At 48.3% G+C, this 27,729-nt stretch overlaps 1 protein-coding gene across 2 annotated transcripts; it reads right to left on the bottom strand.

Annotated features, from left to right (window-relative positions):
• Positions 1-2,024: 2,024 nt before the first annotated feature.
• CTDNEP1 (CTD nuclear envelope phosphatase 1) lies at positions 2,025-26,307 on the bottom strand. 2 transcript variants are annotated; one of them, XM_089479853.1, is made up of 8 exons: positions 25,877-26,300; positions 13,455-13,521; positions 12,851-12,969; positions 11,718-11,789; positions 9,043-9,159; positions 7,602-7,713; positions 5,949-6,033; positions 2,025-4,483 (listed from the first exon to the last, which is right to left on the bottom strand). In XM_089479853.1, the coding sequence occupies exons 1-8, from the start codon at positions 25,976-25,978 to the stop codon at positions 4,423-4,425; spliced, it is 735 nt and encodes a 244-aa protein (XP_089335979.1). In that variant the 5' UTR covers positions 25,979-26,300; the 3' UTR covers positions 2,025-4,422. The 2 variants fall into 2 exon arrangements, with proteins under 2 accessions (XP_089335979.1, XP_089335980.1); XM_089479854.1 differs by lacking the exon at positions 11,718-11,789 and having other exon boundaries at positions 25,877-26,307.
• Between the last annotated feature and the right edge of the window lie 1,422 nt (positions 26,308-27,729).

Raw genomic sequence — 27,729 nt, 5'->3', positions numbered from 1 at the left:
GCGACAGGAGGTAGACAAGGGCTGGAGGAGCTGGCGCCGAGCCATGGATCCTTCTCTCCACTGGGTCCAGGGCGTCATCGTCGGGATGGGCAACTTCCAGTTTGAGGGCGTCCGCCATCCTGATAATGCGATCACCGAAAGCCCTCACGTCATCTGTAGGAGATGGTGTCACAGGCCCAACCGGGGTGAAGGAAGAGTCAACATCCGAACGCGGAGACATCAAGCGGGATGGGGATGGTGAATGGGTCCGAGAACGAGTTCGGGACCGAGATCAGCTCAGGGCGCAGGGTGTCTGAGACCTGTTCCTATCGATGTCATAGTCGATATCAACGGGGTGGGATGGAGCGGCGCGAGTCCTCGTAGGTCCAGGGATGTTGCGTCGGAGGTGCGAGGGCGCCACAGGAAAAAGATACTGGCCAGAACGGTGGTTGAAAATGAGGTCCGGATAAGCGTTGAACAGGTCTTGGTCGGGGGGCCCCTTGTCGACGGCTATGGCTGCGTCCGCCTCCGCTCCCAGAGCACCTCTGTCCTTACGGACGGGTTGGTTGCAATGCTTGTCCCGGGCAGGAGACCGGGACTGGGACTTCTGCCTCTGTCTAGGAGAGCGGGACATCTGAATCTGGGATCTCCCCTTCAGACTCCGAAGAGTGATCCAGATCCACGATCTGTATCTGGTCGGACGGTACGGAGAGGTGGCTCGACACTAAGATCCTCAGTTCAAGCGGTACCGGGATGGAAGTCGGTACGGACGGGATGGGAGTGGTCACGGTCGCTTCTTGAGGAGGCGGAGCGGTAGGCAACCCCAACACCGGCGGAGGCACTGAGACCGTGCTCGGGGATCCCTTACGACGGGTCTTAGCAGGCGGCGAGGCTGAGCGAGCCCGTTTCCTGTCCAGTTTGGTGTCCCGACTGGGACGGGAAGCTTTGGAGGCCTTATGGCTGTCTCCGTGCTTCTTTTTAGACATGGAAGCTCCGTCCTCTTCCTCTCCGAAGGCCAATGAGGTGGATGGCTGGCTGAGGACTTTCTCATATAGTGCAGCCTTGAAGGTCCGGTCCCTATTTTTGAGGGCCTGTGTGGACATGGCCTTGCAGTGGGGACAAGTCCCTGGAATGTGTGTCTCCCCAAGGCAGAGTACACACTTGTCATGGCCATCGGTCATGGGGATTTTCACCCCACAATTGGCACATCTCTTGAAAGAGGCCATGAGAGAAATCAGGTCCGTTACTGATCCGAAGTCAAGCCGTAAAGACAAATGAGAGAGGAGTGGTCAAGCAGATGTCCGAAATCCGAAGAATGGTCAGTGAAAGCCGATGGTCAGAGATTCAGAGATTCAAGAAGGGGAGTCTAAGACTAGCAAAGTTCCTCGAGCTGCTTAGCACGGCAGAATGAAGGAACTGGAAAGCAGCAGGTCGCTAGGGGCTTTATATAGGGATGGGCGGGGTTACCGCCAAAAAGTTGCAGAAAGATACATTGCATTCTGCCTAGATTTTCTAGAAATTTCTGGAGATTGCTGCGCAGGAGCAGAATAACCCATTTGTGTGATTCGCAGAGACCACGAAGAAGTTGCGATGACAACAGCAAACCACAAATCCCACCCTTCCTTCGTCAGCTGAGAGGGGAATTCCCCCCCCCCCACTTAATGTGGCTGGACTGCAACACCCTGCATTCTGCACCACTGACTCATGGGAGTTGCAGTCTAACAGCATGATTCCCATCAAGGGCACATGAAGTGGTGTCCAATCTCAAGAGAATTGTTTAGAGGGAACGCAAGAGGAAACTCAGAGAGCCATTGTGGCATCATGGTTTGAGCGTTGGGACTACAACTCTGAAGAGCAGGGTTCAAATCCTGGCTCAGCCATGTAAACCCACTTGGGGACCTTGGGCAAGTCACAGCCTCTCAGCCTCAGAGGATGGCCATGGCAACAACGGCAAAGCCCTGAAGAAACTTGCCAAGGAAACGCTGTGACAGGGTCGCCCTTAATCGAAAACGACTTGGAAGACACACAAGAGGAAAGACTCAAGGTAAGGGTAAGAAACAGGACCTTTACCTTTATGGAGACAAAAAAAGGGCAGGAAATCCACTCTGGGTTTTAGCCTGAACTGCAAAGAAACTATCTGAGGTGCTGAATCTTAGCCCCCACCCATACTTTCAGCACCAGGGATAGCTCTTCCAAAGTTTGGAGTGAAACCTGGAGCAGATTGACTGCCTGACTGAAATGCCTGCAACAATGCAGGGAAGAAAACAGACACATTAAAAATCAGGGCAATTAAAAAATGTCACGGGAGGCATCATTTGGCAATTCCTATTTGCAGCACAGTCAAGAGACAGACAGGAGTGGGGATTTCCCGCAGAGGCATACTGCAACTCCCATCTATCTGTGGTCACAAACGGTTCCCACTACATCTCACCTTTTCTCTCCAGGCTTTCATTATCGGCAGTTGCTCAGGTCTTTGAAGCAGTTGTGACCCTCTTACAGCTCTGCTCCCCAGACCCTTCTAAGGGCACTGCTGGAAGAGGATCAGACAGTCTAGAGGGGTCACTCCAAGGCCTGAGGCAGCCCAAGACTTAGCAGGACAACAGTTGGAGAACAATATTTGCCACTTGGTTTCAGGCCAGGCATTGTCTTCCAACAATGGTGCCATTAGGGGGTGCAGGGGCTGTGGACAACACTGGTTGACACCCAGAAGAGGCGACAGCTGGTTGTACCCTTCTCCACCTTCCCGACTGCTCTGTCCTGGGACTCCTCTCCAAGAAAAAGCCTGGGACGGAGGAAGAGAAGAGCATGCACACACTTGCTGGTGGCTCTGTCCTGGGCTTTTTCCCTGGAGGAGGAGATCAAGATGGAGCAGCCTGCAAGGATGCACTCACTCCTCCAGCCATTGGCTTTCTTTCTGGAGAGCAACTACAAGATGGAGGAAGAGTGCGCCCATGCCCTTGCAGGCTTCTCTGGTCCCAGAGGACGAGGGACACTGCCAGTTGATACCTGGCATGGGGACACCACTGTCTTCAAACATTTGTGTAGGAAAAGCCCCCTTGGTACCTCCATTCACTCAGGAAAAGCACAGCCTCTGGGTTTAGTATTTACGCTCACATAACAACTGATGCAGGCATGGTTTTCTGTTTGTTTGCCAATCCAAGCCCACCGCAGCCCAAGACTCCACAAGAGGTTTAGAAGTGGAAACTACTCCAGTCCCAATACAGAAGAATCTATCGTCCACCCACATTGCTCCCCTAATGGTTCCCAAACTTCAGACCTCCAGATGTTTTAAACTTCAGCTCCCAGAATGTCTGGCTGTTGGCCAAGCCAGCTAGGGCTTGTAGCTGTTGGAAGTCTAAAATACCCAGAGGACCAAAGTTTGGGAAACGCTGCTAGGCCCAACTAGCTGCAGTTATAGATACCAGCTCCGCCCTGCAGCTATGGGATAGGGAACAAGGGACATTGAGGTACAAACTAGAATCGGGATGAAGGGCAGAGAAGAAGGAGAACTTATAACCATTTTCTCACCCAGGCTTGGCCGGCCAACACAAGAGCATCAGTTTAAGCCACCCCAGTGGCCCAGTGACAGTAAGAACTCCAAAGGGTCTATTTAGGTGTAATTTTTTTCCACCTCAGTTCAAGGCTATAATATCTCATCATTCCAGTCCTCCCCATTCCAAAAGTCAAAGGGAAACAAAAACCAAGGGCAGGCTGGAAAACAATGGGCAGGGGAGATCTCCCTTGACACAGATCGGCTGGGAGGAAATAACAACAAAAAACGAATTGCGCAAAGTAAGTGGGATGGAAGGAAGGAATTGTAAGATGCGTGGGGGAACAAAAACCAAAGGCCAGTCCTACCAATCCTCTAAAAGGAACTTATTAGATGAAGGGACCTCTCCTCCTCGCTCTCCATCTTCCTCCAGAGTAAGAGGGGAATGGGGAGGAAATGACAACAAAGAAGAAAAATAAAAGAGCAGTAAAAGTGAGATCTTTGTACAGGGAGCTCGGTCTTTCCACTGAGAAATGCAGCCTCGTCTCACCACAAGTGTCCCTCACACTCCTGTGTGTGGCTGGCTTCTTTCACCCCCTTTCTTGTGCACCTGCTCCCCACCCACCCAAGCGACAGCTGGTGTGGCGCCAATGGCATGGGCCCACTCGCTTGCTTGCGGCCCCACTTAAGTCCCCACCAAGTCTCCATAGTGCTGGCTGGCGCTCCAAGCTGACGTGGGGAGAGGCAAAGCCTGCCCATGGGCTCAGGCATAAGGGGAGACCGGAGCACGTCCTCCCGGCTGGTCCCCCCCTCCCGCAAAGTTGGCTGAGTCCAGACGCGTCTGCTAGAGTCTGAGCAGCAAGAGCGGTGGGCTCAGTGGCTGGGCAGGGGTCCATGATGGCAGGATAAGGCAGAGGTTGTGGGCCACAGCCTGAAGAAAGGAGAAGCCGCCGTCACCAAAGGCGATGTTGGTGCAGGTTCCGGCTTAGCACCGACCGGACGTCTGCTGTGAACCTGGAAGGAGCAGGCAGCTAAGTCAGTATATAGGAGAACAAACCACATGCATCCTTCGCATTCCTCCACCTGACATCTCTCCCCATCTTTCTCCAATGCAGCCAGGTCTATCACTCCAATGATCAAACAATGAGGCTCATAGCCTATACATCACAGCAAGGGCAGGCAAACTGTGGTCCTCTATGGCTCCTTCTGTGGCCCTTGACCAGTTTAGATTCCCTGAACTGCCCCCTTCTCTGCCCTCCAAAAGGATGAACTGACTCTCCTTTTAGCAGTTCACCTTCTACATGGGCTGCAGTTCCTCCTTCATTAGCTGCTGTCACCCTCCAGAATTAATTCAGTTTGACACCATTTTAACAGCCATGGATCCATTCTATAGAATCCTGGGATTAGTAGTTTGTTGTAACACCAGAGCTCTCTGACAAAAAGCTAAATATTTCACAAAACTACAAGTCCCGGAACTCCACAACATGGAGTCATGGAAGCTAAAACAGTGTCAAACTGCATTAATTCTGCAGTGTTGATACAGCCACTGGTTTGTCATCACTAATAAAAATAACTACCATTGTTATTAGTTTTTATCCCACCCTTCTCCCAATAATGGGACTTGGGGCTCAAATTAAAACCAGTACAGAATATTTTAAATATATATAAAAACAATTAAACAAACCATAGGTAAAACCATTCAAAACTCATTAGAATATTTATTAAAAATATTTACATTCCACTCTGTATTCACAGAGCTTAGGGTGGTGCTGCTGTTGTGCGCCTTCAAGTCATTTTTGATTTATGGCAACCCTAGGCAAACATATCATGGGGTTTCTTGGCAAGATTTATTCAGAGGGCTTTTGCCTTTGCCTTCCTCTTAGGCTGAGAGAGTGTGGCTTGCCCTAGATCATTCAGTGGGTTTCCATGACTGAGCGAGGATTCAAATCCTTGTCTCCTGAGTCGTAGTCCATTCTCACACCACTAGGTTGTGCTGCTTCTACCTCTGTCTCAGGGCAGCTTACAATAAAATCAATATAACATGACAAATAGTAACAATAATTTAAAGGACTAAACTATATATTAAATAATTTATCAATTAAAACCAGAGTGTTTAAAATCAGTTAAAACAATTTAAAACAATGCCAACCCATAGCTCATGTGCAAACTGGATAAAATCTATTATGCTCTAAAGGCAGTAATAAGAAGCCAACTTTAGACTTGGTGTTAGAGTAACTTCAGCACTGGCACTCATTGAGCCTCCAAAATATACCCATTCTTCCCCATCAAAAATGGATTTGTTGCTCCTTCTGGTTTTATTTTACTTTTTGGCACTCTGTACAGCCCCCGGCTGATCTAAGAAGCAGAAAACTGGGCCCCAGACTTACCCATTCCCCTGTGCTGCACATACCCTTCTTGAACAACCCATGCCAAGCCAGACCCTTTCCTTTCGGCCAGCTATTCTCTCTGCTTTACTTACCTCAAGGCATCGAGCATAGGGAGCAGGTTGAGGAGCGCCGTGTCGCTTGGATCGCTGAACCACGACTTGATGGGTATCGCATTATCTGCCAAACAGAGACCCGCAGAGTCAACACATATAACCTAAAGAAGAAGGCCCTCCTTCCTTGCCAACTGTCATTTTCTGGCCTGGAGGGAGTGAAAGACAGGCCCAACGCCATCGGGCCCGGCCTCGATTAAGAAGAAGAGCCCTCCCTCCAGTTGATCTGCCTTGGTTCAGAGGGAGAGAAGAACTGGTGGACCAGATCCCCTTCCCTACCACCATTCCCTTCTCCTTTTGTGTCTAATTAAACCATCTAATTAAAATAATAATTGTAAGCCGCTCTGAGAGCCTTTAGGGCTGAAGGGAGGGGTACAAATACTGTAAATAAATAAATAAACACCCATTGGCATCGAGCATCATTGCAGTTCCAAATCACAAAACCTGGGGAATTCTCTCCAACTTGACCTGGGCACACTTTGTGCGCACAGTTGCAAGGTTTCATGTGGGGCAATGATTTTACTTATTATTTGAAGTAGTGACAGGAACAGGCCACCTATCTGAAGCTAGGGCCCTCACCTTATTCTGAAGAGAAAAAATGCCTTCAAACACCCCAGGATGTGGGGGCCAAGTCTGCCATGTTTTTGGCCATCTTTGGGCACTTTTAAATCTAGCAGGGGCCCAGACCCCCCCACACACAAACTGGTCAGGAAATGTCCAGCTCACTCCCTGGGCCCAAAGTAATGCAGAGAAAGAAGGGACAAAATCTTTCCAAAATTGCCTCTCACACTCCTAGGCCCAACAGGCCACCTGAAGTCACTGAAGCCCTCTTTTGCAGATTCATGCTAGTTTTCTAAAGCTCTCGTTCTCTTTGCATTTTCAGTCGGTTTCTTCCAGGAAACCGTGCAGAAACCCACCCCTGAAAAGCATCCTGCCTTTTCCCCTACCTCCCAAACATGTCTGTTTTCATCAGAGCCTATCTCAAAATGGTGAGAGGAAGTGACCCAATGTCATTTCTAGTGATCATTTTGAGATGAACAAGGGAAGCAGAGGTATTTTCCGGTGCTAAGAGAATTTGTGGCCAAGGGAGGGGAGTCTGGGGGAAGAAATGGGCCCTGCCCCCATGTCCCTCGTTATGTAAACAAGACAAATGTAATATAAAATAATGTACTGTACAATAAAATCAGAAAAGACTGTTGCGATCACTTTCCTCTGGGCAGGAAAGAGTTATGGGCTTCCTGGCCTGCAGGGGGCAGCAGTCCCCCTCTTCAGCCCCTGTTCTGGTCAAGTCAAGGCCTTCTCCTGACCCAACCTGCCTTGGGCAGGTGATTGCAAAGATAAAAAATGAGATAAGGATTCCAAGCTGTTGTGTATGTGTGTGCTTTTTTGAACTACAATTTTCAGTGGCTGTACTGTCTTGGACAAGGTGTAGGGGGGATTCTGGGAATTGTAGTCCAAAATGTAACTTTCTCCCATGTTCCAGGTAACCCTATGCGACCACATGCGCTCCACAGAGAATTTTCCCTAGGCTCAGGAACAGGCAGCAGATGGGGAGAAGGCACAAGCATCTGTGCCACTGAACAAGTGAAATACACACCCCATTTCTGAGGTGGAGAGGGGCAGGGGATGCCCTACCTGGATGGCTCCTGTAAGCTCCTGGCGAGTTGTCCAGGATGACTATGCTAGACAAGTCATTGTGTACAACCGAAAGGTCCTTGATATAACTGCCCAGCTCCAAAGTGCAATGCTGGAAAGAGATACAAAGAAAGAAAGTATATATGTGTAATACAAGAAAGGAAAATTCTCAATTCTTGCTTGACTTAGACTCTCCCTAGTGGGTACCATCCTCATTCCCTGGGGGAAATCTCTTCTGAGATGTCTTAACCTCTTTTGTGTCATGGATCCTTTTGATAATTTATGAAAGGCTCCTCCCTGACAATACCTGGCCATATACAGTAATATCCCATGCCACCTTACACTTATTGAGTGAAATAAATACCTTAATAAAATAATTTAATACAAACCATTTCCCCCATTTAGACAATTTTCAAAGTAATAGGAAGGAAATCAAAGCCCCCCCCCCCTGCAATTCACAGACTTCCTGAAGCCCATCTGTGGGGACCCAGGAACCACAGTTTGAGAATCACTGCAGTACAGCAAAGAGGGAGAAGAGACTGGCATCATCGACCGAAAGAACTGGTTTGGGCAGCAGATATTTCAGCGAAGACACCTGACTTAGGTATAGGCAGTATCAAGGGTGCAGGGGAATGTTGCCCTTTGTGAAATTTTCCTTCAGCTTCTAAATTTTTAGCATTGCAAAGAGTAAGACATTATTCCCTCCAAGTACTCCTCTATTAGCTGTATTCATATTCCTTGGGTCACTTGGCCTGTCTGGATTTTCTGGATGCCAAAACTCTATTTCTAAATTCAAGTTGAGTCTCCCTTATCTGGAACTGCAAAATCTGACATATTCCAAAATCCAAAATTGTCCACATGGGTGGCTGAGCTGCTGACACCTTTGTTTTCTGATCATTCAGTGTACACTTGTCTCATGCATAAAGTTACCTTCAGGATATGTGATAAGGTAAATTATGAAAGATAATTTGATTTTGTGTCTAGAGATATCTCATTATGTATGCATGGGCAAATAAGGGCATTCCAAAATCCCCCCAAAATCAAAAACACCTCTGGTTCCAAGCTTTTCAAATAAGAGAGACTCAACCTGTACTCAAGTGAGGTTTTTCCTTGCAGTGTTAGAAATGTGGGGGTTAACAGAAAATTTCCCAGGGGACAGAATTCTTCTTTGGGATGGGCAGTGCCCTCCCTCTGTCTCCCTCTCCTACCTTTACAACATCTCCATGGTAGCTGGGGAGCTTTGCCAAAAGTCAAAGAACCACATGGCCTCCTCTTCTTCTGCAGCTGGTGATAAAGCCAAGAACAAAAGGAGGCTGGTCCCTCCACTCTCCACCCAGACCTGGCGACCACTGCTGTGGGGTTTGCCCCGTGAGGGGAGTCTCTTTCGCTTCCCTCTCTGTGCCAGCCCTTCTGGAAATTGGCAGGGAGGGAAGGGTCTCACCTGTCTGTAGTATCGCCTCTTTAAAATGCTCCTGTTGTTGTCCAATTTGTCTGCCACAGCCGAACCATAGATTTCCATGCTGGCCGTGAAGACCACGAGCTCATACCACTGGCTGACCTGGTAGAAAGCAGGGATAGAGAAAAGGAAGGAGTAGTTAACCTGTTTGGGTGGTTTTGCTGTCATCCTCTGATATCCCCGCGCCTTTCCCATAGACTTCCCAGTCATCATGCCAACACTGGAATGTTGCCTTTTCTTTTCCCAAATTAAGACTTGCCTATAATCCTCCTTTGAATCCTAAGGAATACCATAAAATATGCAGACTTTTTCCTTCAGTCCCTGGCTTCCTTCTGGAGGGAGAGGGTTTAAATTCTTTTCCCCCATGCATACCCCCCTTCCAGCCCAGATAAACAGATTATGCCAAAGTACTACAAGGGGAAAACCTTCTTAAGTCTAGCAAACTCTTAGGAATAAACTGTTAAATTTTTCAGTTCCCACTTCCTCCTCTCCCCTTCCGCCACTATCCCCATAGCAAATCTGAAGAGTCTGACAGCACAGCCAAGTGTTATTATGATTACCAAGAGAGGGAGGCTTGGAACAAGAACGTTAAAAGATTATCTGCCAACCTCTAAGAGGGGGTTATTTCTCTGTCCAGAGCTCTAGCCTACAGCCTGCAGTTAAAACTGTTCCCCCCTCCTTCACCCCCACCATCTGGTGCTCTAAAGCACTACAAATGGTTGCCTTTTTCCAAGGTAAGTCCAGATGTGTGAGCTTCCACCACCCCCAGCCAACCGTGGTTTGTATCAATTCCCCTCCTACCCCACAGCACTCTGAAAAGAGGGGGAAAGTAGATTTTCTGGGAAGTGAAACTGGTAATGTTGTGATCATAGAGTTGGAAGAGACCACAAGGGCAATGCAGTCCAACAACCCCTTGCCATGCAGGAACACAGAATCAAAGCACCCCTCGACAGCTTGTTTAAAAACCTCCAGAGGAGAACCCACCACATTGCGAGAGAGTGTCTTCCACTGTTGAACAGCAATCACTGTCAGGAAGTGCCTCCTAATGTTGAAGTGGAATCTCTTTTCCTGTTGACACTTCTAGCCTTCTACTGTAGGCACTGTTTTTGATTTGTTTGGATTTATATCCCACCTTTCTCCCCAAATGGAATTCAAACAGGTGTCCAAAATAGGTGGTATGCCCATCTGGCCTTAAGAAGAGATGGAGGCTTTCTTTCTCCAGGCTTAATGTAGAGGAGAAAGAGCAGCTAGCAAGGAGCTGTCAAGGACAAGCAGACAAGCTGGCCTATCCGGTCAGGCTGGAGCTCAGCTCTGCCATTCACCCTCGAATGAGAAAAGGCAAGGGCAGAGCACAGGGTGGATCTGATTCACACCACTGATTTCCCTCCCAAGAGAGCCACTTTCTGGAAGACAGATCCCAGGGTGCTTGCATCACCAGGAAGATCACACAGACTCAGAATGGTGCTGTTGGGTCAGGCAGGTTCTGCTTATCTCATCCACCACCTCAGAGGGCAACACTTCAGTCCTCATTGTCCTGACCACACAACATACACCTTCCTCAATCCTCATCTCACACACCTTTTCTAACAGTCCTGGAAATCCAGAGGGATTTTCCCACCATCCCCTGGTATGGTTCTCCATGCAGTGTGACTCAAGGAAGGAAGGTGTGGAAGAACTTCCTGATAGTAAGGGCCATTCAACAGACCCCCTCAAACAGAACAGACCCCCTTGAAAGGTGATGGACTCTCCTTTCTTGGAGGTTTTTTAAACAGAACCTGGCTGGGATGCTTTAATTATGGATCCTTCAATGAGCAAAGGGTCAGCCTAGAACCCTAGATCAAGGCTGGATAACTGTGAGGGCCTAGTAGGCCACATTAGCCCATCAGGGAATCTTGGAAGACCACACACCGTTGCCTGAAAAGAAAACCTGTCCCCAAATGCTCTCTAGGGTTGTGGGGATATTTTTGCCACATGTTCAGGCCTCTTTGTTTTAGGCCAAGAGGGGCTTTTTTTACAACAGGAAGTGACAAATTTCTGGTTTGTAAAAAGTCTCTAAAATGGCATAGGGAGCAGAATACAGGACATGTGGGAGTATTTTTTTTTAATCATCCTTGAGGGAGCATGGAGGTCCTATGAGCCCCACAGGCTACACTTTTGCCAACGCTATGATTCTAAGCAGATGTACCTAAGAAACCCTCAGAATTTCCTCCAGGCTGTGAAGTCTGACAACCCTTGGATGTGGTTTTAAGTTGAAACTGGTTGCAATTTCCAGGCCTTGTCTGGGGCAGGAAAGGATATATCCCAGTCCAGGGAAGCCATTATCCAGCATGAGGAGATCTAGAGCACTGAACCTGGGGTGGTTTGGGCACTGTGGTTCAGGGGCCTGATTCTACCACTGACTACAAGGGGATGCTGGAACCCATCGGCTAAAGGACCATGAAACTTTCATCTGCTGGAGACTGCCTGCTGCATCCACTCACCATCCACAAAGCTTTGCTTATAGATGGGATGTAGATTTTGGTACCAAATGAAGTCTTGGGGTGGCCCAGAATGGCAGCCAGTTCCAGCTCAGAACAGGTGGCCCACTCCAGACCCTCAAATGGAAGAATCAGCACTCAAAGAGTCGCATCACAAATGGGGAGAAGGAGCCAACGCCTTACCACTTCTAGAAAAAAGTCCACGTGCGGCCTCTTATGTACAAAAAAGCGGACTGGGTGCTTGTCGATGACAACCTTGAAAAGAGATAGGAATCCTTTGATAAATATTTTAATGCTGATCATAAAAAATAAAACCAAAAGAGCCCAAACTCTTTAAAATAAAACCTGGATGAAAAGCCCAGTACTGCCTTCAACATCACTAGCCCTGTGCAACCAAGGTCTGCATCTGTCTTGCAGGCCAGCAGGTTTTGTTGGGACAGATAAAGAAGCCCAGGTGCTACATGGGGGATAGAAGGGTCAGGGATGTGTCCTTATGTCCGGGGCAGGGGAGGGCAGGTTGGTGCCTTCTAGTGGCTTGTTGGCCCTTAATTCTCATCATGCCTGGTTACTAGTCATGCTCCCTGGGGAATATGGGAGGTTTCCAAGATATAAGAAGGGAACCAGGTCAGAAAGGTAGGTTCTATAAAAAAGAAGATGTGTCTGCCTACCTGAGGACTAGCATAAAAGGCCCTTCTTGCTTTGGTCTAGCCACCAGAGTGTGACAAAGTTACTTCTGAGGAATGCAACTCCCATACATGTATCTCACGTAAGAATGTTGATCTTTAGAAACTATTATGTTCCATTCTACCTCTACCACAGAGATGCTCTAGAGAACACTCCTTTAGGCAAAGTGCAGCCTTGGGCTACATGTGGCCCACCAAAGCTGTTTTTGTGGCCCTCAGCCTCTTTCCCCTTTCCTTTTCTCCCCCCCACCCCGTAGTTTTGGCATCCTGTGCAGCAGAAAACTGACATGCACACCCTGGCCTGCTGCTGCTGCTCAACTGTGATCTACTCTTTTGGTCCTCAGATCACTCCATGTGATTCACAGTTTCTACTGTAAAGAGCTTCTTTCCGATCCTGTGTGTTCAGCTTTGTACCTTGTACAAACACACACACACACACGATCCCTCCCTTGCTGCTGAAACACACACAAGTAGTCTGCAGAGCATCTGCAACAAAGAACTGCAAAACCTCCTTGACCCCACCACTGCCATTCACATGGCAAAAAGGGGACCCTCCCTCCAGCCCACGGACATCCTTGTCATCTCTTTTCCCCTCTTTTAACAAAATGGCTCCTTTGTCCTGAAGCATCTCACCTTGAGGATAAAGTCGGGGGGAGTGCCAGGCCTCACTGTGGGCCGTAGGACCCCGTCGTGGTGGGAGTGAATCAATGTCTCATCCAGATCGAGGACAAGGATCTTCCTCTTTACCTGATCTGCAGCAGTGCCGGGGGGACAGGTGTGAAGGAGGGGGGAAAGAAGGTCAGAGACAGCACAGCAATCTGACTGATTTCAGATCAGCAAGCCCTTCTAGTCAAAGATGGGGAAATTTACTTTTGGGGACTTCAGCTCCTTCAACCACTTCCTTTCCCAAATAACAATCAGTTTTCCTTGCTCAACATGTGACACTCTGGAATAACCCTATATAAAAAGGTTGTAAAAGGATGGGGTGGGGGTGTTGGACTATAACTCCCAGAATCATCAAACCACCATAGCCAGTGACTACACTGGCTAGAGAACTGCTGGGGAGAAGTAGTTGTCATTAAAAATACCCTTTTTCTTAGCTCTACTTTTATTGATTTGGGAATAGAGTTTGGGGAAATTAGTTTTTGGGTGTGCAGTTCCCAAACCCTCCCATCATAATGGTGGAAAAGGTGTTAGTACCCAGGATATATCTAAACGAAAGTGGGTCTATACTCACTGAGCCGCTCCCGTGAAACTTTGGAAAGGGGAAGAATGTCATAGCGCACTGTCTGATACTGGATCACCTGCCACAGAGACACAAGACAAAACACCATTTAATCATGTTTACCCAGGGAGATTCAATCTATTATCCCTGATCAGAGTCTGCCTGAAGCAACCATTATCCCTGATCAGAGTCTGCAACAATAACTTTGCACACTTATAGACAGGGGTCCATAAACTGAAAATGGAACTCTGGGTGTTCACCTGTGGAAAGAAAATCCCACCCGTGGATCCAGGAAGACTAATACATTTATTGACACAGAAAGGTTTAGTGATACAGAGCCTGCATACTACCAGATCTTTGGTGATCTTTTTAATGTGGAGAAGCTAGCACTATAAAAGAAGAGCAATTTCCCTTCTCTTGGAAAAGTGGCACATCACAGCTTTGAAAACAAAACTCAACAATATTCTGACAGAGCTAAAGTTGTGCTTCTCCCAAAGCACAGGAGGACAGGGGACAACCTCCTCCCAAAAAACAGAAGAATAAGGGACAACAAAGCCCCATATTTCAGACCCCCAAACCATGACCCTGTCCCAGATATAGGGTGCAGGAGATAGAGGATAGAAGATGCCACTAGGCCTAAATAATCTGACAGCACCTATGTGAACCACGTATTTTAAGCCCTGTTGCAAGGACTGGTATCCAAAACTGGGTCCAAAATGTCCCAGAATCCTCTCTGACTGAGGTATTCTACCTTTGCAAGCTGGTGTTTTGGAGTGGGGTGGGCAACTTAGGCAATTCCAGAGACCAACTGTCTGCCTTCTGAACCGTCAGTTCTCTGAAACCTCCACAGAATCTCATAGACTGCAAAAGCTCCAATAACAATAACAACAACAACAACAACCCGAACTTCAATCCTTGTTCTGAAAACCTTTTTTAAAAAATGCCAAACAGCGTGGGACATGTATAAAACATTTTAAAATATAGGACCTTTGCTTCTGGACATTCCAAGAATGACAAATCACCTTGTTTTCTAAGAGAGAACAGAAGTCTGGGAGGGCTAGGGGCCACAAAATCATGATTCAGGGCCCAGACATGGCCCTGAGGCCAATCTTTGCCCCACTTTTTAAATACTTAAAAAAACCTGAACTTTTTGGTTGCATTTGCATATTTCAGTTCCACACACACTCTCTTCCTAGGAAAGAGGAATTAACTTTGTCCTTGTTGGAGTTAACCACTTGCTCACTTCTGCTCAGTGTTTTTTGTTTTGTTTTGCTTCTTCAACAGCAAGGAAAAGGCACCACTAGCACAGCTTGAAAAGATAAGGACAGACAGACAGATGCAGGGGAATGGCTTTCAGGCAAAACTCATTCATTCTTGTAGGCAAAGAAGTGCCTTAAATTCCCTCTCTGCTTTGGGTGGTGTGATTTTCACACAATGATGAAGCTCAGGGTAGGAACTTTACACAACATGGGGAGATTCTGACTTTGGGAACAAGCCCACATATCGGGCTCTTCGAAGCATCTTGAAACCTTTCTATTCCCTCTCACTCCTCCTGCCAAAAAGCCCTTCCACTTCTTGCATTTGCTGGTAGGTCAAACAAACCTATGGACCAAGCTGCCTTCTTGCATACTCTTTTGTCCATAGAGAGGTCAGGACTGCTTGCTCTGACTGGCAGCAGCTCCTCTCAAAGGGTCTTGGCCAGAAAGAGAGGATCCTCTCCTATCCTTATGCTGGAGACTGATGGCATCAGTGATTTACACCTGCCACCACTGTCCTTTCTTTATTAAATAAGCAGGAACAAGGGATCCTAACCCACAGCTTGGAAACATAACTTAGGGAGGACTAGAAACCCCATAGTCCCCACCAGATAGAGAACTGGGGGAACAGGAGTCTAAAAAAGAAACCTTCCTAGTCTCCGGCTCTAACCTTGAACCAGTGGCAACTGGTAGCTCCCAAGTCCAGTGGACAGTGAATCACTTCTCTTTGTTATTCTAAAAGAGCCAGTGTGGCACAGGGGTTTGAGTGTTGGACTACGACTCTCTCAGCCTCAGGGGAAGGCAATGGCAAACCTCCTCTGAACAAAACTTGCCAAGAAAACCCCATGACAGGTTCATGTTAGGTTCACCCTAAGTTGGAAATGACTTGATGGCACACAACAATAACAACAGCAACCTTTAGGAGAGCTTTCTAAAGTGTTGAATCCACCCCAACAGGCTTGGCACCTTGGATACCACCTGCAAAGTTTCAGCTTAAGCTCAGAGCAATTCACCACATCACTGACAAGGGAGCTACCTTCTGTAACCAAAGGGGCTGTGTCCCTGTCCCCTTTTCCTGAACAAGTAAGGTGGGATGGAACAGGAACAGGACAGCATGGCTGAATTTCCACATGTGGTGCACAGCCAAAGGAAGTGCTTTCTACCCCAGGAAAACATAGAGCTGCAGTGGGCAACTGCAAGGGGTCTTAGGTTCTGCTTCTTGCCTCTGGGACCCTCTGTGGGCTGCATGGACTGCTCCCAAAAAATTGGCAGTGGTCCCAGATCTACTTCTGCTTCTTCTTTTTTTAAAAGCTAAACAGTGCAGCCTTTGATTGCCAAACCTGGAAACTTCCAAGACAGACAATTCAGCCTCTTTTCTTCAGAAAAAGAACAGAAAATGAGGCTGGTGGAGTCCAGTGTGAGACAAACAACCTTCCTGGGGCCCCACATAGCCCCAGAGCCATGCTTGCCTCACCCCTGACTATCCACTAATAGCTGCAGGTTCAAGTCCTGGCAGTTAGGGTCCAAGTCCTCCAGTTGGGGCCGGGCAAAGCAATGCCAGCTCTGTTGAGTAGTTACAACTTCTTTCCACAAAAGGTAACTTTTCCAAGCTCTGCTTTGAAGGAACATGTCACCAGAGAATGACTCCTGAAGATGCGAGGGGAGAAGAGAGGTGAGGGGAAATTATGAGTGGCAGGAGACATGCCAGGGCAGGCTCTTGAACATGCCCATAATTTGCCAGTTGCAGAGGGGGCATATGAAAGGGCAAATCAGCTGCCAGTCAGAGTAGGCTGGGCTTTGCAGGCCAATGGGAGGACTCAACCAGCAGCAGCTCCTTATCTCGCCCTCCTCTGCATCTATTTTTGCCTCCCACCTGCTCTGCTCCCTCCTGAGCAAGGGCATCCAGATGGGCACAGACCCAATCACCCCGTCTCCGTCTCTCTCACACCCGCATGGACAGATACGACAGCTGCCCCTCCAGTGCCCCTCGACAGGCATCCATAGGTCCCTATAGCTGATACCTTCCCCACCCTCCCAATTCACGAGGCCTTCTTCTAAAATTAGCCAAACCGGCCTCTTGAGATTGGGAAGCCGGCCAGAGGCCTCAGGCCAAGCACATGGTGGTTACTGGACGATGAAGAGGGGGGCAGGTGAGATTAGAGAGGCCCAGGAAAGAGACACGACAGCCTGGAGGAGGGAAGGCGAGAGGGATTTAGCTGCATCCCAAGCCGAAAAATGCCGCTCACATGAGGCAAGGGACAGACCTGCCCTCGTCTCACCCCCTGCAAAAGTACAGAGAGGGCATCTTGGGTGATAAAAGCCAATGGTGGAGTAGAACAAGGGAATGCAGGGTAGAGCACCAAGACCATGGGGGAGATAACATAATTTCTTTCCTCTATCCTGGCAACTGTGTGTTGTGTGCCTTCAAGTCATTTCTGACTTATGGCTACTCAAAGGCAAACCTATCATAGGTTCTTCTTGGCAAGATATGTTCAGGGGAGGTTTGCCATTGTTTTCCCAAGGCTGAGATGTGTGCCTTGCCCAAGGTTACCCAGTGGGTTTTAATGGATGAGCTGGGATTTGAACTCCGGTCCCCAGAGTCATAGTCAAACGCTCCAACCACTACATCATGCTCTCTGAATTTAGGTATAATCTTCACAATATGTGGCGCAGTACAGACCGCCCGAAAACGGCAGTCTGCAGGCACCCATTTTAACTCTGGAGGGACACTGCAGCCGCCAAACAGTGCAACGTCCCTCCGGAGTAAAAGAAACCCAGTACTGTACTTCCAGGGTTCTGTCACAAGTGCACCACTGGAGCACTCATGACGTAATGGACATGCAGTGACGTGTGGATGCTGTGTGTCCCTTACGTAAAGATAGCAGTGCCCGTGTGGACAAGACATTGCAATCAGGCCGGTGCCCACACGTAGTAGGGCTCGGGACTGTGCGGTTAGTGTGCAGTCCCAAGCCCTACTATTGCCACCAGGATTATTATTATTATTAAGCTTTATTTATATAGCGCTGTAAATTTACACAGCACTGTACATACAATCTTTTGATTAGACGGTTCCCTGCTCTCAGGCTTACAATCTAAGAAGACAAAACATAAAAGGAGAAGGGAATGGTTGTGGGGAAGGGGATCAGGTTCTGGAGTTCATTTTTCCCTCTGAGGCCTGGACCAAGGCAGATGGACTGGAGGGAAGACTCTATATCTTAAGGATAGGCCCGATGGACACCGCTTCCTACACCGCTTCCTGCCGGTGTACCGGGCCTGTGTTAGATGGTGCATTTGCCCCAGCAACAATGGCATTGTTGGGAACTCTTCCTGTCACAATGCAAAATATTTGGGAATGACCTGTTTTGGAACGATCAATTAGCATTACAAAACACCCAGGAGAAAGAAACTGCTAAGACTGCTTTTATTGATATGGACAAACAAAGCTGCCTCATGTTGTTGTTCTTGGGAATGGCTATGGTGACTGCTGAAGTGTATATTCTTGAGAAGGTCACCTAAGACAGAGGGAGGTAGACCACTCCCAGCCTCTGCAACAGCAGAAAACAATCTTGCTCTATATCCCTTCAGATATTTAAATATGACCAGATCACTTCTCCATCTTCTCTTCTCCAGATTGAACAGACCCAGCTCCCTAAGCCATCCCTCCCAGACCTTGGTAGTTCCCACAGCTATTACCACCTTGGTCACCCTCCTCTGGACACTTTCCAGTTTCTCAATATGCTTCTTGAAGTGGAAACAGTATTCCAGGTGAGGTCCAACCAAACTGTAACATACAATGTGTGTCAAAGTCTATGTGAACTGAAGTACATGAGACCCTTCTGGACTAACCCAGCCTCTTTCTGTTCCAAAGGTTCATAACACTGGACTACAACTCCCAGAATCTCCCAGCTTTTAGAGGTATTCTCAGTGGCCTCCAGGCTACTTAGCTCTCAGCCCCTTAAGAATTGTTATCTTCACTGACCCATCCATCGCAACTCAACCTGAACTTCTAGAACTTATTTTTAGAGACCAGTAGAGCCAGTGTGGCGCAATGGTTTGAGCACTGGACTACGATTCTGGAGATCAGTGTTTGACTCAAGCATAAAAACCCATTGGTTGACTCTGGGCAAGTCACAACCTCTCAGCCTCAGAGGATGGCAACAGCAAGCCCCCTCTGAAAAAACTCGCCAAGAAAACCCTATGATGTTTGCCTTAGGGTCGTCATTAGTCAAAAATGACTTAGAAGCACACAACAATAGCAACAACAATTCCTAGCACCTTCCAGTGGTCATGCTAGTAGGGGAGAGTCCTGAAGTTTTAGTCCAGAAGAGTAATTTTTCCAAGCATTGGCCTCAACCTGTTCACACACACATCTCCTGCAATATGGAGAGGAAGGAACCTACTCCAGCCCACAGCTGGCAAAACCCCAGGGGCCTAGAAACTCAGTACTGGAGCTTAGAAGAGAGATTACCATTTGCTTCAGGAACACAATGACAGCATTCAGTTGATGGCTGAAGTTTCTTGTGGAAAGGGTAGAGCTACAGACAGTGAGGCAGTCTCCTCCGTATCTTCAAATATTTTCCTTGACATGACTTCCCATTGGTACTATATATGTTGGGGAACCCCCAGTACCCTCTTACTCAGTTCCCTAGAGGAGGCAGCAGGCTGCTATTTACAAGGAGAAGCTTATGCTCCTGGCCACTGCTGGACTTACTGGTCACAGTTGGACACCCTCCAGTAAGACCATCAGGGCCTTTTTACACTACAGACTTGTAGGGCTGTGATTCCACTTTATCTGGCATGGCAACCTTATCTGCAATGCTGTGATTTGCACTTTAAGGGAGGTATGTTTAGAATTCTCAGCCAGAAAGCCTGAATGCCTTATCAAACTACAAACCTAGGGTTCCACAAAAAGTTGCCATGGCAGTTTAAGTTGTATCATAGTGCTATAACTGTGTAGTATAAAAAGGAACCTAGTCTTACTGAGATCACTGTTTAGAGAAGGAAGCCACTGCCCGCAGGGGAGGACCCTTCCAGATCAGGTGCAGTCTTTCTCTCCTTTTCAGAAGGAGAACGGAGCAGCTAATCCATGTCCCACCTGGGCAGTGCTGAGCAGAGGGAAACCAATCCCACCATCCTCATGTGAAGGGGTTGCGGAATCAGCCTTCAAAACAACCTTCAGCTCTCGAGATCTCAGAACCTTTCTAATCAAAATAAGAAATGGGAATTACTTTTTCCTGGATACCTGCCATCAAAATACCCAACAGCTATAGCATCAAGGGTGAAGACACTGCAGCCTGATCTTACTCCTCACAGGCAAAAAGACATCTCTCCCCCGCACACATATACATAAATAGCATCTCATGTCCTTATTACCACACATCAGGTGGCCAAGAGGATTCAGTGAGATGGCAACAGGATGGGGAAGGCTGCTTGAAGATAATTTGCACCACAAACCTGAAACTAATACCCACAAAATCAGCCCTGGGGCAGGCAATGACCAACTATGCTACTTAGTGAAAGCTCTGTCACATGTTAGCCATCTGTTTAGAGCAGGGATGGGGAACCTACGGCCCTCCAGGTTCTGATGAACTACCATTCCCATCATGCCTCACCAACAGTCAAGTTTAAGAAAGTTTTAGCCAGGCTCATGAGGGCTTCATTGTAGCTCCTCCCCTGATGGTGATGGGAATTGTAGTAAATCAGAACCTGGAGGGCCATAGGCTCCCCATCCAATTTACAGCAAGGGTGGGCTATGGCTGACTGGATACCAATGGCCTGCAGCTCCCAGCAGCATTACCAAGGGCAAGGAATGCTGGTAGTTGCAGTTCCAATAACATCTGAAGGGCTGTATGATTCTCACCCAGGTTGCAGGGCATGCAAAGAGGCATAGGCACACATGCAGATACATCAGTCCCCCTTGACCTGTGGTTTTTGCCTTCCATACTTTCAATTGCCCATGGTCAATTACAATCTCAAATATTACAGATATAGGACAAAGCACTATGTGTGTTTGCAGGCATGCACTGGGGGTCTTAGAACATGTCACTCACGGACAAGGAGTACTGTATGTGCAAGCATACATTTCCAACACATTTTAGGTCTGAATGCGTCATAAACAGAGAGCAGTAGTAGAAAAGCTTTGTGGTGGTGGTGGCAACTGCCATGTGCCTTCAAGTTGGTGCTGACCTATGGTGACCTTATTCTAAGGTTGTCTAGGCAAGAATTGCCTTCCTCAGTTGCTGGGAGACCATGACGAAGTAAGGATTCAACCCCTGTTCTCCTGGAGTCCTAGTCGAACACTCAAACCATTACCCCATGCTGGCCCATAAGATTGCTTTAGAGGGAGCTTTCTACCTTTGTGTTCTCTCCTAACTCAATGATTCTATGATCTACTTAGCAAGAACCCTCACCAACAGCAAAACAAAAAATGGGTCCATTCTTCCATCTGGCTCAGGCTTAGAAATACCAATCAACTGGGAATCTGATAAAAGCCCTCTCCCAAAATCTCCCCAAAGGGGCAAAAATGACCCCAACTAGCACCCAGAGCCAACACCCTCATCAGCACTCCATCGTTATCAAGGAGTGATATACGCAAAAGCCACAGAGAACATCCTCACCACGGTGGGCATTAAAAGACATAAAGGAATCCAGCAACACTTTTGAGACCAACCAGGAAGAGGGCATTCTTATTCCCAATTAGGTTCAGAAGCATGAATGGGTTCCTTTACATCTTTTAATGCTAAAACAGGTTGGTGTGGCTATCTCTTCAAATAGTACAACTCCCTACATGGTAGAAATTGGCACTGCACTGAGACTAAAATGTCAAAATCCAGCCAAATACTTGAATTGCACCGACGGTCCTCATTTAGATAAGAACAGGAGGAAGAAAGCAGACATAGGCCTACTTTTATTGAATCTAATAAAAAGGGACATCTCATGCATGATCTTTAAATTACAAACGGTTGTTCATTTGTCACTTGCACACATACTTCCATTAAACTCTACAGGAGGAAGAACAAGCAAGCATCAAACACCAGCATGTTCAGCATTTCAGCCTAACCCATCACCCACAGTTTCCACTTGCAGGACTCAATGTTCTGGCTTCTCCGTTCAAAATCCCTAGAAAGAAGAAATGGGCCTGGCTCATGTCCTGCCCATCTCCACTGCCACCACCTAAGAAAAGCACAAAAACACAAGGACTTTCTTTTTTTAAAAAAGAGCAGCCTGTTTGTTCAGCCAAGCTTCAGGGAGCTGCTGGCAGCTTAAAATCACACTTGACTGAACGATCTGAACCTACTCCAGTTGCATGTGACACCTCAGGCTGACTTTAGTTTAAAAGGTTGCTTTGTTGGAGAGGCTCACCTGATTCTGTCTCGCTTTCCCCCCACTCTAGGTCTCATTTCCTATGTAAGAGGAAGGTGGAAAAATACCAACCTGAACTGGGTGTAAAGTAACATTTCAAAGGATGTGGGGTCAAAAAATAAGCAGCACTTCTTGCAGATTGGTGGTTAGGATAAGTTGAGAAGAGTAGCTGATGTCTGATAAACTGAAGGAGGGAGAAACCTCACAGAATCACTCAGGATTGGAAATGCATTAAAAGCCCAAAGGAGTATTGTATATAATTTGAAAAGGAGCGCCAAGCTCAACTGGCAAGCTTCATCTTTTTGTTTAAGGCAGCTCCATCAGAGTAACACTTACTACTGCTTCCTTCCCTCCAGATCAGCTGGGCTTAGGAGCAGAGAAAGAAGAGCTGATGGTCCTCAACGTTTCCCTGAATTGCATAAAACATACTGGAAAGTCTTTCTACTTTGTGGGGTCACTGTCTCCAACCCTTTTTAACCTGTTTCTTCCACTCCATTGGCTTTCAATCCAGCACCACATAGCCTTCAATGTGCTTGCATGCTATAGACATGGAGTTCCAGCACCCAATCCACCATATACCCCCAACTGCCTTTCCCTTCAGGTACCTGTGGGTCCTTATCACTATCGCCTCTGCCTCCAGGTTCATGCATTTCTTCTTCCTATATTTTTAGAACTGAACCTGTTCAGCCACATCAGTTCATGTTAACTCATTACATACAACAACACAGTGTCTTGTGGCACCATAAAGACTAACCAGTTTGCTTTGTCATGTGTTTTGTGGACTCCATAAGGTCCCTGGAGAGAAAGTCTATACATGGATCATGCCAAACCATTGAAATGAGGTGCTGGAGGTGAGTTCAGCAGTTACTATGGATCACCAAAAAGACAAACAAATATGTCACAAAGCAAATCAATCCTGACCTCTCCCTAGTAGCCAAATGATTAAACAGATGACATATGAGATGATGTGACTTACTGGGATAGAGCTTAATGCTTGGCCAAGTGGAAGGCATTGGGAAAAGAGGAGTACAGGTGGATTGGGTCAGTCAAGGAAACCACAGCTGCCCTAAATTTACAAGCCCTGAATGAGGCTGCTAACAATAGCCATGGCTCCATTACTGCTGTTATGTGTCTTCAACTCCAGCACTATCCTTCACAATTCCCAAGAATGTGCAAGTTGGTCTAGGAAGAAGTACTTGTTTTTTCTATGATTTTAAGTTGGCTCTGACTTATGGCAACCCTCACCCAGGTCTTTCTTGACCAAATTTCTACAGTTTGCTGTTGTCTTCCTTGGAGGCTGAAAGAGAGTGACATGCCCAAGGCTGGGTTTCCATGGCTGAAAGTGGATTTGAACCCGAGTCTCCCAGTCACAGTCTAACACTTAACACTCAAACCATTACATCACACTACTTTTCCTTGGGTCACCATAACTCAAAGGCAACAATAACAACAACACCAAGCTAAACTAATTAGTCTTTTAATTCCACAATAGGCTCCCCCCCCCCCCCCCGGCAACAGACTAATACAGGTATCCTCTACAATTAGCACACATCTAGACCAAAATTTGTTTAACTGAGTTTGGAAGAGGGGTTTATGTGGACCTCTCCAGTTATTCACTGAGACAACTGTCTGCCCAGGGCCGTCCTTCCTAGTGAGTCATAAAGTAGGAGCGATGAGGAGAGAAGCAATGTGAACTAGGAAGGGTCTCCTTCTAAGCACAAGGGAGCCCCGAGGGTGGACCAGACTGGAGGCCCATCTAGTCCAGCACTCCATGCACAGAGCAGGCAACCAGCTCCTCCTGAGAAACCAGACAACAGGACAGGAGGGAAACAGCAGCTTTCTTTCTGCCTTGTGTTCCTCAACAACCGATACACAGAGGCACACTGTCGCTGATGAGTCCTGGCAACCAGCCACGGATGGCGCTAAACTTTCATAAATTAACATCAGCTCCTTTTTAAAATGGCTCTGAGCAGCTGCATCCCATGGTAAGGAGTCCCACTACATGCAGGAATAGGAGGAGGAAGACGAAGTGCTTTCATCTCACCTAACTCAAACATCCCCCATGAGCACAGGGATCTTGTAGCACCCTTGAGACTAAATGTGCAAAAGAAGCTGTTGTAGCATAGGCTTTCATAGACCTGGGTCTACTTCCAAATGCATGGAATGAACTAGGCATAAGCTTTCATTGACTTCATGCTCTATAGAAGCAAAATGATGACCGCTTTCCTCAGGAACAAGAAAAGAGAATGAAACTCACTCTGCATGTCCTCAGAGGCACTCTGCCCTCAGGTACAGAGTGAAGCAATGCCAGCTGAGGAGAGCTGGTTTCCTTCACACACCTTGTCCCTTCCCGTCTTCCTCGCTGGCCACCCGTCTGCCTTCAGGTGGTACTTACTTACCCTTATGCCCAGTTCGCTCCATGCATCTGAGGAAGTAGACCAGGCCTACGAAAGCTTATCCCCCAGCTTCTTTCATCCTCTGAGGACATGCAGAGTGAGTTTCCCTCTCTTTCCCTGTTCCTGAGGAAAGCGGTCGTCATTTTGCTTCCATAGAGAATGAAGCCTACGAAAGTGTATGCCTAGTCCACTCAGTCTCAAAGGTGCTACAAGATCCCTTTGCATGCTAGTATTTCAACACTCACACGGCTATGAATTCTCAACCTCAGGTTAGTAAACATGAAAAGTTTTCTGCTGGCTACGCTGGACTATCCTCGCACCTTCACGCTCTCTGCTGGAAAGACTACGGCTGCTTCCCTCAGAATCACAGAATCGTACAGTTGGAGGAGACCACAAGGGCCATCCAGTCCAACCCCTTGCCAGGCAGGAGAAACCAGGGAAGAAGAGGAAAAGTCACTCTGCACGTCCTCAGAGGCACTCTGCCCTCTCCATCTTCCTCACTGGCCATCTCTTCCCCTTCATGCGCCACTTACTTGGTTTATGCCCGGTTCACTCTATGTCTCTGAGGATGGGGACCTAAGTTTGCAAAAGCTTCTGCTACAACTCCTTCTGTATAGTTAGTTTCAAAGGGGCAACAAGGTCCCACTGCGTGCTGGTATGAATCTCCTCCCTCAACACCATAAGCATCAAAGGTTTCCCCCCAGCTACACTGGACTTGCCTGTGCTCCTGGGAAGCTGTATGTCCTCAGAGGTACTCTGCCCTTGGAGTGCAGGCAAGTGAAGATACACCAGCTGAGGATAGCTGGTTTCTTTCATACAGGCCATCTTCCATCCTCACCATCTTTCGCACCAGCCACCCTTTCCCTTCAGACGATACTGACTTAGTTTATGCCCAGCTTGCTCTATGCATCCAAGCAAGCAGACCAAGTGCGTGAAGGCTACCTAAAGGCCCTTCCTGGGCTTCAGTTCATTCCCTGCCTTTGAAGAAGCAGGCCTAAGTCTACAGAAGCCTATGCCCCGTTTGCTCCATGCGTCTGAGGAAGTAGACTGAAGTCTAGGGTTGTTTCTTCCAAAGCTTCTTTCGCTCAGTTGCTCTCAAAAGCGCTACAAGAGCCCTTTGCGTGCTGGTATCTTCCACACTCACCTGGCTATGAAGCCTCTCCCTCAAGACAGTAAACACTGCTATGGCATTCTGGGAGTTGGAGTACGTCGTGGGGTCCAGAGCGGCTCTGGGGCCCACAACAAACTCCAACTCCCAGAATGCCATAGCCTTGTGCCAGAAAAGAGTTACAGCGGTACCAAACCGGGTTATGTCTCCAGTGTGGATGCAGCCAGAGTCTGCTGGGGGAAAGCGACGACCCTTCTCCCTCAGAAGCCGCATTCTGCACGCCCTCAGAGGCACCCTGCCCTCGGTACTTACGGTGCGCGCCTGCCGCCGGAGGAGATAGAGGAGGAACCCCCAGAGCTTGGCGGCGAAGGCGAGGAAGGCCCGGAGGCCCAGCAGGCACTGCGAGCGCATCATCCTCCCGCCGCCGCCGCCGCCGCCTCCGCCGGGGCCCCCAGCCACCGCGCCCCCGGCCCGCCCCAGCTCCGCCAGCTTCCAGCGGGGGACGGCGGGCGAGGGGGGCAGCGTCGGGCGGCCGCCCTCCTCCGGCTCAGCCGGGCCCCGCCGCCAGCGCCGCCGCCGCCGCCATCTTAGCTCCCCGCTGCCGGCTTTCGGGGGGGAACCCCAGCGCTCCCCCCTCTCGCCTCCTCTGCTTCGGTCCACTTCCGGGGCAACCGACGGAGCGCACGGAACTACTTCCGGAGGAGAGAAGCGCGGCGCCCAATCAAAGCAGCACAGCGAAGGAGGAAAAAGAAGAGCGGGGACGCCGCGCATGCGCCTCGCGAATTCTCGGCTCCGGCAGGCTGTGGCCGGGGTTCGAGGTGCGCGTGCGCAAACTGAGCCGAGGCAGGAAGAGGCTAGGTAGGGTGAACGGGAGGGATACTGCGCATGCGTCGGCTCCGCGGCGCTCGAAATGAAAGGAGAGGGGCGAGCATGCGCAGGAGAGAAGAACGAAATTTCCCTCCGCTGTGAGGAAAAAGAGCGGGCAGCAGCCGCCAAGGAGAGCGCATGCGCCACCAAGGCGGCACGTGGTCTGCCTCCCAGAGCTATGAAGAAGAGAATGACAAGCGACTAGTTAACGGGCTCGAAACTAAGCAGTGCGCATGCGCCAAGGCGATACGTAGATAGTATCTCAGAACTATAATCTATAGACTGACACAAGCAGTTAGCTCACGGGCTCCAAACTGCTCTTTTTTTTCCTCAGAGCAGGAAGGAAAACAGAGAAGTTCAACGTTACTGTACAAAGTTACACTGAGGGCACAGCTTGGAAAAGTTACTTTTTAAGGGTTAGACCTTTCAGGCTCAGGCTCTTTATGCTGGTTTCATGCTGACTGGGCTACCTGTGGCCCCAAAAAGCATGAGGCAGTGTGGTGTAGTGGTTTGAGCACTGGTTGGACTAGGTAGGCTGCATCCACACTGTAGAAACAACCCGGTTTGGCACTGCTTTAACTCTTTTCTGGCTCAGTGCTATGGAATTCTGGGAGTTGGAGTTTGTTGTGGGCCCAGAGCAGAACATGCCTATTTTTTCTGTATGTAAAGAAAAGTAGTAGTAGTGCTGGTTTCTGAACTGTAGAGTTGTTTATTTGTTTTGCTTCGGAACCGTACTTTCCTCAAATAACTCTGTATGCTAAACCTCCCCTCTCCGCCACCCCACCAGTTGTAAGTTACCCTTAATGGGTAAAGCATGTGTAAAACCAACTTTATATGAGTTGAATTATGGATCTCCCTCGAGAGAGCACAAACTATCCCTAATTCCGCCCTCCATCACTGCCATCCGCCGGCCTGAGAGGGAGTTCACCAGGCGGGTCCAGCTCCATCAGGACTAGCCTGAGCGCAAGGTAGGGTTGCCATAAGTCTGGACCTCCAAACCGGGACAAATGTAGGACAAAATATTCAAATGCAGGGCCCATTTTTTAAAAATGGAGGACACACAGAAAAAATTGATGGTTTTAAAAAAATGTTAATATAAATGCATGTTTCTTAGGCATGATCAAAATGGAGGGCATTTGGGCATTATTCCTAGACAGATGACAGAAATGTGCTTTCCCTTTCTGGCCACCCCCCCTCCCCCCATTCCAAACAGCACATTTGGGCATTGAACATGGCTTTACATAACATGGCAATCTCTTGCATATTTCAGAGGCCTATTTGATAACCAAACTCTTTGG

The sequence above is a fragment of the Sceloporus occidentalis genome, unplaced genomic scaffold (genome assembly GCF_023333645.1).
Source record: "Sceloporus occidentalis isolate IW3139 unplaced genomic scaffold, rSceOcc1.0.p SCAF_14, whole genome shotgun sequence".
Classification (NCBI taxonomy): Eukaryota; Metazoa; Chordata; class Lepidosauria; order Squamata; family Phrynosomatidae; genus Sceloporus; species Sceloporus occidentalis.
Note: the sequence above shows the minus strand (reverse complement) of the source record. Positions and strands in the feature narration are given on the sequence as shown.

Bases quoted from the DNA above. Each gene is read 5' to 3' on its own strand.
- CTDNEP1 (XM_089479853.1), bottom strand. From the start codon at position 25,978: ATGATGCGCTCGCAGTGCCTGCTGGGCCTCCGGGCCTTCCTCGCCTTC. The intron at 6,034-7,601 runs GTAGGGCATCCC...TCTGTTTGGCAG, and splicing joins AGCTTACAGGAGCCATCCAG to ATAATGCGATACCCATCAAG. The intron at 4,484-5,948 runs GTAAGTAAAGCA...TGCTCCTTCCAG, and splicing joins CCTATGCTCGATGCCTTGAG to GTTCACAGCAGACGTCCGGT.